The following is a 13,409-nucleotide window of genomic DNA, read 5'->3' as shown; positions in this document are numbered from 1 at the left end:
CATTTATTGATTTATTGCGCTACAGGAAATAGGGTCCTCATGATTGATCACACACACATTAGTTACACTTATCCATTATGTTGAAGCACTTTTTGAAACGGTCAAGATTGTTTAATATATGTATCTTAAAATAAAATCTGCTAAATGGAAGAAAACGTATTGTCAACCTATATAAATTGATATTTTCTGCCAATTCTTCACTGTTTAATGATTCTATAATAATACTTTCAAAATACTTGTATTTCGTGAAGACGCAGTGGGAAATGAATTACTTCCGGGTTACATTTCATTCGCACGGACATCTTCGGCGGCCTGCTTGTAATTTCCCCTATTGTTGTTATGTGTTCTCTTGCAACATGACTTTAAAGTTCTCCCCCCAATAGGCATTTTTGTAGAAAAGGGATTGAATGTCACGAAGTAAGTATAACGTTTCTAATTGAAGTGCTAGCCTGCTGGCTACTGGTACTTAACATCTAGATAGCATACATTGTTAGCTAGATTATCATTGCATCAGCTAATTGTGTTGCTAACTAGCAGCATTATTTTTGTTAGCTTCCTAATTTACGATTTGCCATTTACTTTGAATGTTATATGGCTAGGTAACCTTATCTAGCTATCCCCCATGATTCATTTAGCTAACTAGCTAATTTAGTTAGCTAGGTAGACATATTCGCTAACTGAGGAACGCTCAACTCATCTCCTAGCTATATCTGCTTTCGATATAAGAGCGGAGTTAAGTGTTCTTCAGCTAATCGGTGTTGTCAGTATCACCGATGAGCTCATGTCATGGTGTTTTTATAGCTAAGCATGATAGCTAACTATTCTAGCCATAGCCTAGCAAGTAAGTTAGCTGATGGATGCACATCCAGACCTAGTTATGCAACATGTTAATGATGGACTCATGACACAGACACACATCTATTCATGAGCTTTTCTTGTGCCACAGTCTCCTTAATAACTAGATGTTGACCAGTGGTTGCTGCCCACCCAGGCCAGTATGGACGAAGGAACCCTGGAGACAGCCATCACGGCCTACAGCGCCCAGCTGCAGCAGGTGGAAAGTGCCCTGTTGGCAGGCCTGGACCCATCGCAGCAGGCTGACCTGCTAAAACTGAAAGAAGACCTCTCTCAGCTGATAGAACTCACAGAAGCTAGCCTAGTGTCGGTCAAGAAGAGTCGGCTCCTAGCCACTCTCGAAGAGGACGACGGGCTCCAGTCGCTAGCCACAGGCACACCAGCTAACGGTGGCTTGGACAATGAGTTTGCTGCCTTCTACTCGGAAGTGGGGGAGGTTTCCGGAAGTAGCTCAGACATGAGAGAGAGGGAAGATGAGAGAGAGGAGGAGGATGAGGTGGAGGATGATGAGGTGGAGGATGATGGCGAGGTGGAGGGAGAGGTAGATGTGCTAAGTGGCACCAAAGTGCGAGCACCCTACCGCACCTCTTGGGGGACTTTGGAGTACCACAATGCAATGATCGTGGGGACAGAGAGTTGTGACAGGAATGAGGCCCAGGTGAGGGTGCTGTATGTCCATCCCACACAGAAGTCCATGAAGCCCTGCCCATTCTTCCTGGAGGACAAGTGTCGCTTCGCAGACAACTGCAGGTATAGGGTTTTATTAAGGGGTGAACATTTAAATGAAATTGTGATCCTTAACGTTAAGAAAAATCAGGAACCAAATTCAAATCGCATTGCAGTTATCACAAAACATGTTCTTTTCCATGTGATAGCCGAACTAGATGATAGGCTTGGGAAATGTTATGTAATTGGAATAAAACCGGAGGGGACAGGCAAACTTTAGGCTACTTCGGTGAATTTGCGAGATGTGCATCACATTTTCTTCAGCCTGCCCCTCTCTTTCCTTTGCACTGGCTCGCCTGGGCCTTTTTCATTACGCCAATTATTTTTCAAAATGTTTCTTAAAACTCTAGTTTTAGTTGCAAACCGGAACGTTACGTTTTGCAACTGTTTGGACTAATGATTACACCCCTGCTCTTTCTCTTCACTGATGACGTGAGAGTGTTCCGTTTTTGCTCTATTGCGTGTAGAATATCCTACCCTATTCACTGATGGTAGTCCCTGTTTTACTGATGTTGCAAGAGATTGCAAGCCCAGAAATTGAGATGGATGGGCGTAGTGCACTGTTCTGGTAGATCTGCCTACACTGTGCCCCCCCCCAACCTTACTGTCCCTCGCTATGAAAGATATGAATGTTCTCGGAAGTACAGCAACTAATCAGTTTCCTTCCTTCCAAAAATACTCAATCTAAGGAATCTTGACACTCAGAAATGATTTTGGAGTCCACTCTCCACCACTATGTCGACATCATTAACAATTGGAAAAATGGCAGAAAGGCAAGCGACAGCAGCGAAGTCCTGAATGGCAATACTTTAAGAAGTTAAATGAGAAAGAAAAGCTAACTTTGAGAGGTAGAATTGAGGAACGGCAATACAGGTGCAATGCTTAACCATCTGAAAGGGACGCACCGTGAGACCTAAACTGTTGCTGGCTCAGCGCAGCTGCATTGTTAATTCACATCAAATTGTATACATTTTTCTTATCGTTTTAACGGAAAACCTATCTATGATCTCACACGGATATCTTTTTACAGGGTTGGAAGGAAAGCAGAACACACATTTCCTTTCTAACTGATGAAGTAATAACATTATTGTTTTGTCATTCAAATTATAACGTTACACCCTTATTTTTCCTCAACCCCCACGTGGTTTTACACTTAATTTTAATTGCCATAAAATGTTTGAAGTGTTGAGCTTTCATGCAGTCTTTCGTACATTTTTTCAGTTCAATTGAAACCCTTTTCGACTACTCTCCCCAATGTTATTTTGCCTGGCTATGATACGGCGTCTCAGTAAGGACCCTCGTCTGACCCCTGTTCTGGTGCTGTAGGTTCTCCCATGGCGAGGTGGTGTATGTGTCAGAGCTCAGAGAGTTCCTGGAGTCGAACCTCACTAACCTTCAAGAGGGCTCCTCCTGCTTGGCCAGGCGAGACGACGGCATCTGGTACTCGGGCAAAATAACAGGTGTGTCACTGACTGTCCATCACATACAGCAGGGGTACTCAACTACTATTTGAGAAGGTCCGGTCACACGCTTTCTATGTGACAAATGTCTGGATGGATATTGTCATTTATCGGCGTAGGAACAAACACCCACCTTGCAACCTTATGCAACCCCAAACTGTTTGCACCCCTCTTGTTGGCCGAGAGAGAGTGTTGCAATTTTTTAAAGATAATTTCCCGCAATTCTACACATTTTGCCATGTCTTATGTGTGTTCATATCAATCAATCAATCAAATGTATTATAAAGCCCTTTTTACATCCACAGATGTCACAAAGTACCTTATACAGAACCCAGCCTAAAACCCCAAAGAGCAAGCAATGCAGACGTAGTCACACGATGGCTAGGAAAAACTTCTTATAGCAGAGAAAGAGAGGGGGAGTGGACAACCACAGGTCTGGGACAAGGTAGCATTTGATGAACAGGTCAGGGTTCCATAGCCGCAGGCAGAACAGCAGAAACTGGAGCAGCAGCACGACAAGGTATGATACCTGAGTGACTTAACAAAATCAATAGGGGTCAGGGCTCCTGGCCATGATAACTGCATTTACACTGAACAAAAAAAAATACCCGCAATATGCAACAATTTCAGTGATTTTACTGCGTTATTTCATACAAGGAAATCAGTCAATTTAAATTAATTACTTAGGCCCTAATCTATGGATTTCACATGACTGGGAATACAGATATGCATCTGGTCAAAGATACCTTTAGGGTCGGGGATCAGAAAACAGTGTGACCACCATTTGCCTTGTGCAGCGTGACACATCTCCTTGTCATAGAGTTGATCAGGCTGTTGATTGTGGCTTCTGGAATGTTGTCCCACTCTTCCATGGCTGTACGAAGTTGCGGGAACTGGAACTCACTGACAGACACGGCGATCTAGATCCCAAACATGCTCAATAGGTGACCATGGAAGAACTGGGACATTTTCATCTTTCAGGAATTGTGTACAGATCCTTACGACCTGGGGCCATGCATTATCATGTGATGGTGGTGGATGAATGGCACAACAATGGGCAGGCCTCAGGATCTCATCACTATATCTCTGTGCATTGAAATTGCTATCGATAAAATGCAATTAGGTTCATTGTCCGTATCTTATGCCTGCCCATATCATAACCCCACCGACACCATGGGGCACTCTGTTCCCAACGTTGACATCAGCAAACCACTCGCCCACACGAAGCCATACACGCTGTCTGTCATCTGCCCGGTACAGTTGAAACCGGGATTCATCCATGAAGAGCACACTTTTCCAATGTGCCAGTGGCCATCGAAGGTGACCATTTGTCCACTGAAGTTGGTTACGACGTAGAACTGCAGTCAGGTCAAGACCCTGGTGAATACGACAAGCTTCTCTGAGATTGTATAGAAATTCTTTGGTTGTGCAAACCCAGTTTCATCAGCTGTCCGGGTGGCTGGTCTCAGACGATCCTGCATGTGAAGAAGTCTGGTGTGGAGGTCCTGGGCTGGCGTGGTTACACGTGGTCTGCGCTTGTGAGGCCAGTTGGACATACTCAAATCAAATCAAATTTTATTTGTCACATACACATGGTTAGCAGATGTTAATGCGAGTAGCAAAATGCTTGTGCTTCTAGTTCCGACAATGCAGTGATAACCAACAAGTAATCTAACTAACAATTCCAAACTACTGTCTTATACACAGTGTAAGGGGATAAAGAATATGTACATAAGGATATATGAATGAGTGATGGTACAGAGCAGCATACAGTAGATGGTATCGAGTACAGTATATACATATGAGATGAGTATGTAGACAAAGTAAACAAAGTGGCAGTTTTTTTTTAAGTTTTTTTATTACCTTTATTTAACCAGGCAAGTCAGTTAAGAACAAATTCTTATTTTCAATGACGGCCTGGGAACAGTGGGTTAACTGCCTGTTCAGGGGCAGAACGACAGATTTGTACCTTGTCAGCTCGGGGGTTTGAACTCGCAACCTTCCGGTTACTAGTCCAACGCTCTAACCACTAGGCTACGCTGGCATAATTACTGCCAAGTTCTCTATAATTATGTTGGTAGAGAAATTCTCAGGCAACGGCTCTGGTGGACATTCATGCAGTCAGCATGCCAATTGCACGCTCCCTCAACTTGATACATCTGTGGCATTGTGTTGTGTGACACAACTGCACATTTTTGTGACCTTTTTATTGTCCCCAGCACAAGGTGCACCTGTGTAATGATCATGCTGTTTAATTAGCGTATTGATATGCCACACTTGTCAGGTAAATGGATTATCTTAGCAAAGGAGAAATGCTCACTAACAGGGACGTAAACAAATTTCGGCACAGTTTGAGAGAAATAAAAAAAAATTTGCGTATGGTACATTTCTGGTGTCTTTTATTTCAGCTCTAACAGGTTGAGTTTATTGTTTTTGTTCAGTGCCTTCAGAAAGTATTCATATCCCTTGACTTGTTCCACATTTTGTTGTTACAGCCTGAATTCAATATGGATTAAATATATTTTTTTACCTCACACAATACCACATAATGACAAAGTGAACATGTTTTTGTATTATTTTCTCTCCAAATGTATTGAAAATAAAATGCAGATGTAATTTACAATTACTCACAGCTCTCCAAATTGAGCTCAGGTGCATACAATTTCCTTTGATCATCCTTGATGTGTTGCTGCAACTTGATTGGAGACCACCTGTGGCCAATTAAATTGTTTGGACATGATTTTGAAAGAAACATACCTTTTCTGTATAAGGTCCCACAGCTGACAGTGCATGTCAGAGCAGAAACTACAAGGAACTGTTTGTAGATCTCTGAGATAAAATTGTGTTGAGACATATCTGGGGAGGGTATAAAACAATTTCTAGAGTAATGAAAATGTCCAAGAGCACACTTGTCTCCGTCATTAGGAAATGTGAAAAAAGAATATGGAACTGGCCAAACTGAACAACCGGGCAAGAAGGACCTTGGTCATGGAGGTGACCATGAACCCAATGACCACTCTGACAGAACTACAGAGTTCCTTGGCTGAGATGAGAGAACCTGCCTAAAGGACAATCGTCTCTACAGCATTTCACCAATCTGGGCTTTATGGAAGAGTGCTGTTTTCATCTCACTCACTCACGCTCTCACCTGCTGTCTCGACCTCTGAATGCTCGGCTATGAAAAGCTAACTGACATTTACTCCTGAGGTGCTGACCTCTGTTGCAACCTCTGATTATAAATTACAAGCAGGGTCAAAATAATAAACGTTTGAACATCTTGAAGAACAATCTGGCCTTAATGTCCTGTACTCGTATCTTCCCCCTGCACAGCCAAAAGAGGACTGGCCACCCCTCGGAGCCTGGTTTCTTCCTAGGTTCCGGCCTTTTCTGGGAAGTTTTTCCTAGCCACTGTGCTTCTACAGCTGTGTTGCTTGCTCTTTTGGGTTTTAGGCTGGGTTCTGTACAGCACTTTGAGACCTGATGAGGTGATAAGGGCTTTCTAAATACATTTGATTTGATAAGTGGCCATACGGAAGCAAGTCCTGAGAAAAATACGCATAACTGGAGTTTGCCAAAAGGCACGTGAAAGACAGAGCACAAGGCAAAATTTTCTGTGGATAGATTAAACAAACATGTAATTATTTGGCCTGAATGCAAAGCACTATGTCTGGAGAAAACCAAGCACAGCTCATCACCCATCTAACACCATCCCTACCGTGAAGCATGGGTGCAGTAGCATCATGCTATAAGGATGCTTTTCAGTGGCAGGGACTGTGAGACTGGTGAGGATAGGGAACAATGAATGGAGCCAAGTACAAGCAAATCCTTGACGAGAACCTAATCCAGAGTGCAAACGACCTTAGACTGGGATGAAAATGTACATTCCAACAGGACAATGACCCCAAGCATACAGCTAAAGCAACGCTGGAATGGCTTCAGAACCAGAATGTGTAAGTTCTTGAGTGGCCCAGCCAAAGCCCAGACTTGAATCCCATTGAAAATGTGTGGAAAGACTTGAATGCTGTTCACCTCCGCTCCCCATCCAATTTAAGAGCTTAAGAAAATATGCAAAGAAGAATTGGAAATCCCCAAATCCAGTTGTGCAAAGCTGATACTGACAAGCCAAAAGCTGTAATGGCAGACAAAGGTGCTTCTAAAAAGTTTTGACTCGGGTGTGAATACTTGTGTAAATTATTTCTTTATTTCATTTTGAATGAATTTGCTAACATTTCGCACAAAAAAACCCTGTCATTTTGTGTGTGTGTGTGTAGATGGGTGATCCTTTTTGAATTCAGGTTGTAATACAACAACTTGGAATAAGTCAAGGAGTATGAGTACTTTCTGAAGGCACCGTTTCTTATTTTGTAAGTCATGCCCAGCGATCTATATTGACCCTGTTCTGGGTCCAGATCCGGACTGTGGCCCGCCTGTTGAGTATGGCTGACATACAGCATAACAAGCATTGCCTTTCTCAAACCCATTCCAATTTCACCCAATTTACCCACTACTAGAGATGTAGCCTATTGAGTCCCAAATGAGTTACATCATGTTGGGTGTCATGTCAATGTTTTGTAGTAGACAAGATTAACATCTGATCAGCTCAGATTACTGTGTTCCACTAACCAAGGTGATTTGAAATGCTCTTGTCTGTCTGAGTAGACATCGACAATGATTTCTACACGGTGAAGTTCGACTCGGCCTTGCTGAAGAACGTCATGGTGGAGGCTGACGGGGTCATCCCACCGTTGAGAGAAGATGACCTGCCCTCCTGCTCTGACTCGGAGGATGATGACAACGGAGAGGGCGAAGCAGCGTTCCCCATAGGTAGGTACCTTTTTCAACCATTTGTAGACCATATTCACTGAACAAAAATATAAACGCAACTTGCAAAAATGTCAGTTTTTACTGAGTAAAAGTTCATACAAGGAAATCAGTCAGTTTAAATACATTAATTAGGCCCTAATCTTTGGATTTCACATGACTGGGAATACAGATATGCATTTGTTGGTCACAGATGCCTTTAAAAAAATGTAGGGGAGTGGATCAGCAAACCAGTCAGTATCTGGTGTTACCACCATTTGCCTCATGCAGCGTGACACATCTCCTTCACATAGAGTTGATCAGGCTGTTGATTGTGGAATGTTGTCCCACTCCTCTTCAATGTCTTTGTGAAGTTGCTGGATATGGAACTGGAACGCACTGTCATACACGTCAATCCAGAGCATCCCAAACATGCTCAATGGGTGATATGTCTGGTGATTATGCAGGCCATGAATGAACTGGGACATTTTCAGCCTCCAGGAATTGTGTACAGATTTGCGACCTCGGGTCATGCATTATTCTGAAACATGAGGTGATGGTGGCGGATGAATGGCAAGACAATGGGCCTCAGGATCTCAAGGTATCTTTGAGCATTCAAATTGCTATCGATAAAATGCAATTGCGTTCATTATCCGTAGCTTATGTCTGCCCATACCATAACCCAACCGCCACCATGGGGGGCACTCTGTTCACAACATTGACATCAGCAAACCGCTCCCCCACACGACGCCATACATGCAGTCTGCCATCTTGCCGGTACAGTTGAAAATGGGATTCATCCGTGAAGAACACACTTCTCCAGCGTACCAATGGCCATCAAAGGTGAGCATTTGTCCACTGAAGTCGGTTACAACGGTGAACTGCAGTCAAGTCAAGACCCTGGTGAGGACGACGAGCACTCAGTTGAGCTTCCCTAAGAAGGTTTCTGGCAGTCTGTGCCCACAGTTTCATCAGATGATCCCTCGGGTGAAGAAGCCGGATGTGGAGGTCTGCTGTCGTTACAAATGGAGCCGGAGGGTGTGGCTGCCGTAAACTGGATGAGCTCCGTTTGAAACTGTCCTACTGACGGAACATTAGAAACAAATCTCTTATGTTTCAACTACTTGTGGCTGAACGAGGAAATGGATAATATACAGTTGGCTGGATTTTGTATGTCTATTTGCCACCACAAACTCATGCAGGCACTAAGACCTCACTCAATGAGCCCTATAAGGCCATAAGCAAACGAGAATGTTCATCCAGAAGCGGCGCTCCTAGTGGCCGGGGACTTTAATGCCTGGAAACATCATCCGTTTTACCTAATTTCTTCCAGCATGTCACTTGCAAACACGGGGGTTATAAAAATTTTAAAAACTATACCCCCTTTACTCCACTCACAGAGACTCGTACAAAGCCCCCCCTCCCCCAGTTGGCAAATTCTATCCTCCTGCTTAAAAGCAAAAACTACAGCAGGAAGTACCAGTGACTCGCTCAATGCGAGTGGTCTGATGCTCAGTTACAGTACTGGTTTGCTAGCACAGACTGGAATATGTTCCAGGATTCATCCAATGGCATTGAGGAGTATACCACATCAGTCACCTGTTTCATCAATAAGTGCGGTGACCGTACGTACAGTTGAAGTCGGAAGTTTACATACACCTAAGCCAAATACATTTAAACAAATTGTTTCACAATTCCTGACATTTAATCCTAATAAAAATTCCCTGTCTTATGTCAGTTAGGATCACCACTTTATTTTAAGAATGTGAAATTTTAATTTTAATTTCTTTCATCACATTCCCAGTGGGTCAGAAGTTTACATGCTACCAAATACTAATTGAGTGTATTGCCTTTTAAATTGTTTAACTTGGGTCAAACGTTCCAGGTAGCCTTCTACAAGCTTCCCACAATAAGTTGGGTGAATATTGGCCCATTGTCTCCTGCCAGAGCTGGTGTAACGGAGTCAGGTTTGTAGGCCTCCTTGCTCGCAAACCTAAGAATTTTTACAAGGATTAAAAGTCAGGAATTGTGAAAAACTGAGTTTAAATGTATTTGGCAAAGGTGTAAGTAAACTTCTGACTTCATCTGTATGTTCAGTATGAATAGACTCCGGATTCTGTTTCTATGGTGTAGACACAGCTTTGTCTTGAGGATTTCCATGTAATGGTATGCAGCTACCTTAAAGACATTTGTTATGGATGACTACCCCAGCATGGCCAGAAATGATTTTGGTTATAACAGATTGTTTTGACAAATCTCACAAAAGAACTTTGTTGGAGGTTTAAAATGATTTTTACATTTGTGTCAAACATTTTTTTGGGGGGGCGGACATGATGAAAGTGTCCATTTTAGGCCCTTTTGAGAGCTATACATGCCCCCCTCATTGTACTCCAAGGTGGTGTTTGTATCATGTATGGTTCACGGATCAAAGAAATGGCCTAAAATAGCCACTTTCATCATGATTTTCCAAAAAAATGGTTTGATACAAATGTCAAAAGCATGTTAAATATCCTTCACCCCAATGACATTTCGATAAACAATCTGAGGTGACAAAAATATTTTGGGGCATGCTGGCATGGAATCGACCCTAATGTAGAAATAGAGGATGTTATTGATTTGTAATTTGCTTCCCATTTGAATCTGTTTTTCCTTTCGCTCTAACCACAAACATTAATGACACCTACTTACACAGTAACTTGGCTGAATGTTTCTTTGTACAGATGCCCTGCATGTAGCTAAAGTATTGAGTTTGTCTTCTCATTGACCCATCAGTTTTAACCCAAGAGGAGGATTGGGCGCCGTCGGGAAGTTCTTCTGCCTTTGGTGGCTGGGAGGCACACACAAGAGGCATAGGCTCCAAGCTCATGCTCAAAATGGGATACGAATATGGGAAAGGTAAACAAGTGATTATCAGTCAACAAACATGGAGACAATGCAGATAAGTAATACTTTACAGTAATACTGTAAAACACAATGTAATGAAAAATGTTGGGCTACTCTAAAATCAAATTCATATTGCCTTGTGGCACATATTTCTGGTGAATGAAATTGTCAATTTAAAAGGTTAGTTCACAATCAAGGATAAGTGAAACACTCTGGCACATAGGTGCAGCAACAGTCTCCACTTCTGTCAGTCAGTCTCGGGTCATCTTCTTCACCATGCCCCAGCTCTGCTGGTGTTGATGGAGCTCAGTCTTGATTGTTCTCTGCAATGTTTTTTGGGCTTCTCCCTCTTATGTCTCCCCCTAGATTTGTGAAATGTGTGGATTAGTAAAAGCAATGTCCCATACAACTCGTACTCTAAGTTTAAAGCAATTTTACTGTGGTCATTTCAAGTTGACACTCTAAAATCCACTTTAAAGCATCACACAAATGGCCATTGTTTTAGGCTTTCAGTTTAATTGCTTTTCGAGATACAAGCCACAATTTGCCACTCCCAGCAAGCCCATAGTAGATGTGTCTGTGCCCAACAGGTCTGGGTAAAACTTCAGAGGGTCGGGTGGAGCCAGTGCTGGCGGTGGTCCTGCCCAAAGGTAAATCTCTGGACCAGTGTGCTGAGCTCACTGCGAGGAAGACTCAGAGCAAAGTGGCCAAAGGCAAAGATGGGCAGAAGGTGAGCCGCAATAAGAGAACGAGAAAGGCTCGTGCACATAACACTGGTGGGTGCCACAACGTCTTTGACTTCCTGAACCGCAAGCTGGGCAACGGGGACGCCAACCCTGAGGCAGGAGGCACTTGTGGCCCCCCTCCCTCACATACTCCATCGTCTCAAGGGCCCGGAGTGGAAGCTTACAAGGGGGGGAAGAGCACCAAGAGAAACCTGAACGTGAAGCTGTTCCAGGCGGCAGAGAGGGTGACCCAGACGGAGAGGGAGATCCAGAGACTCACAGAGTCCCTGAGCCGACGGACTGGGAGGTAAGGAAAGGAGGGACCCTGGGAACTCACCTCGCCTCTCATGTCATAAGATAGATGCCCAACAGCCATACAGGAGCACTTCACCGGCCATCAGATGTGAATGGCAATGTACCCTAGTTGTTAAAAAAATGTTGTCTAAACTCATGTCAATGATAGTTTGATCTTTGCTGACTAGAGATGGGTTTAGGATTTGCCCCAAAACACAAATATAGTAGGTCCTTATTCTCCCAAATCAGCCTCTCCCTCTCTTAGATCTCTAGTTTTCTTCCTCTGTAGATGAACTTCTACAGTGTAAGTCTGTAAAGCAACCCCCCCCCCCCCCCCCATGTCTATGTAGATCTTATTAAACCACTGTTCCCTCTGTGTCCCCACAGGGATTCTTCCATGGTGACTCACCTGGAAGAGAAGCTGTCTGCAGCCCGCAGCCTGCTGGTCCAGCAGAAGGCCCAGGAGCTCTCAGCCCAGAGGGAGAACAGGAAGGCTGACACTCACAAGAAAATGACAGAGTTTTGACCACACGGTCCTCCAGTGATTTAGAACCCACAAACAATTTTTGTCAACTGAGAGAGGTGCCTCCTTAAGCTTATTTCATCCATTTGACTCAAGACTTTGGATTGTCTTAAGGTCTCTGGTTGTTGGACTTTTGCCTTTTTTTGGAGTCATCAACTGGCTCCATGCATGAGTTATTTCTGTTAATATTGGTCCTTTTCTGTTTATAAAATGTCGACATGGGTTGCAGTGGTGGAGATTTTAAGTGTTGGTCAGTTGCTGATGACCCTCTTGTTGTTAAAGGATGAGCCATGACACACTTGGATAAACTGTTTATCATGAGACGGCTACATATAAGTGGATATGACAGATTTTGGTTTCAGGTCCATAATTCTCTTATGTTGTTTTTCAAGTTGGGGCGGCTGGTAGCCTAGTGGTTAGAGTGTTGGGCCAGTAAACGAAAGGTTGCTAGGTTGAATCCCCGAGCTGACAAGGTAAACATCTGTCGTTCTGCCTCTGAACAAAACAGTTAAGCCACTGTTCCTAGGCCGTCATTGTAAATAAGAATTTGTTCTTAACTGACTTGACTAGTTAAATGAAGGTTAAATAAAATAAAAAGTCCCACCAATGTAACTAACCATTTTCTTATGTTATATAGTTTGGAGTGGACAGCTTTCTTTAAATAAATGTTTTTATTATTTTGCCAATGTTTTCAGAACTCACTGTACATTTTCCATTCTTTGTAAATATAAACCTCATGCATAACCTAAGCGTGATATAAAAAAAAATGTATCCCAAGAAATGCTTGTGTGTTCATATTGTTATTCTTCTGGCACCTTTGACAGGTTTTGTCAGAAGAAATTTGAATTATTTTGAACAGATGCCGGTGCCAGCATTGATCTCTCGCCCACCTCAAATTTTTGACTGACTTGGGGATTGAAACCTTGAGTTCAGAGACCTTTCGAAGTGTTAAAATCCTCAGCAATCTACATACCATACCCCATAATGACAGTACTGAGACAGGATTGTGTCGAGGCTCAAATCTGGGGAAGGGTACCAGAACATTTCTGACGCATTGAAGGTCCCCAAGAACACAGTAGCCTCCATCATTCTTAAATGGAAGAGCTCTTCCTAGAGCTGGCCGCCTGGCCAAACTGAGCAATC

General features: G+C 43.2%; 1 protein-coding gene across 1 annotated transcript; it reads left to right on the top strand.

Annotated features, from left to right (window-relative positions):
• Positions 1-258: 258 nt before the first annotated feature.
• Positions 259-13,047, top strand: zgpat (zinc finger, CCCH-type with G patch domain). Its single transcript, XM_029622686.2, has 7 exons — positions 259-417; positions 947-1,605; positions 2,908-3,041; positions 7,701-7,865; positions 10,614-10,736; positions 11,315-11,756; positions 12,131-13,047. The coding sequence occupies exons 2-7, from the start codon at positions 998-1,000 to the stop codon at positions 12,267-12,269; spliced, it is 1,611 nt and encodes a 536-aa protein (XP_029478546.2). The 5' UTR covers positions 259-417; positions 947-997; the 3' UTR covers positions 12,270-13,047.
• Positions 13,048-13,409: the final 362 nt, after the last annotated feature.

This window comes from Oncorhynchus nerka, linkage group LG20 (assembly GCF_034236695.1).
Source record: "Oncorhynchus nerka isolate Pitt River linkage group LG20, Oner_Uvic_2.0, whole genome shotgun sequence".
Lineage (NCBI taxonomy): Eukaryota > Metazoa > Chordata > Actinopteri > Salmoniformes > Salmonidae > Oncorhynchus > Oncorhynchus nerka.
This window is presented reverse-complemented; position numbering and strand designations above follow the sequence as displayed.

Excerpts from the sequence above, each read along its gene's own strand:
- zgpat (XM_029622686.2), top strand. The coding sequence starts at position 998 with ATGGACGAAGGAACCCTGGAGACAGCCATCACGGCCTACAGCGCCCAG. Across the intron at positions 3,042-7,700 it reads GTACTCGGGCAAAATAACAG|ACATCGACAATGATTTCTAC; the intron begins GTGTGTCACTGA and ends CTGTCTGAGTAG. Across the intron at positions 7,866-10,613 it reads CGAAGCAGCGTTCCCCATAG|TTTTAACCCAAGAGGAGGAT; the intron begins GTAGGTACCTTT and ends TTGACCCATCAG.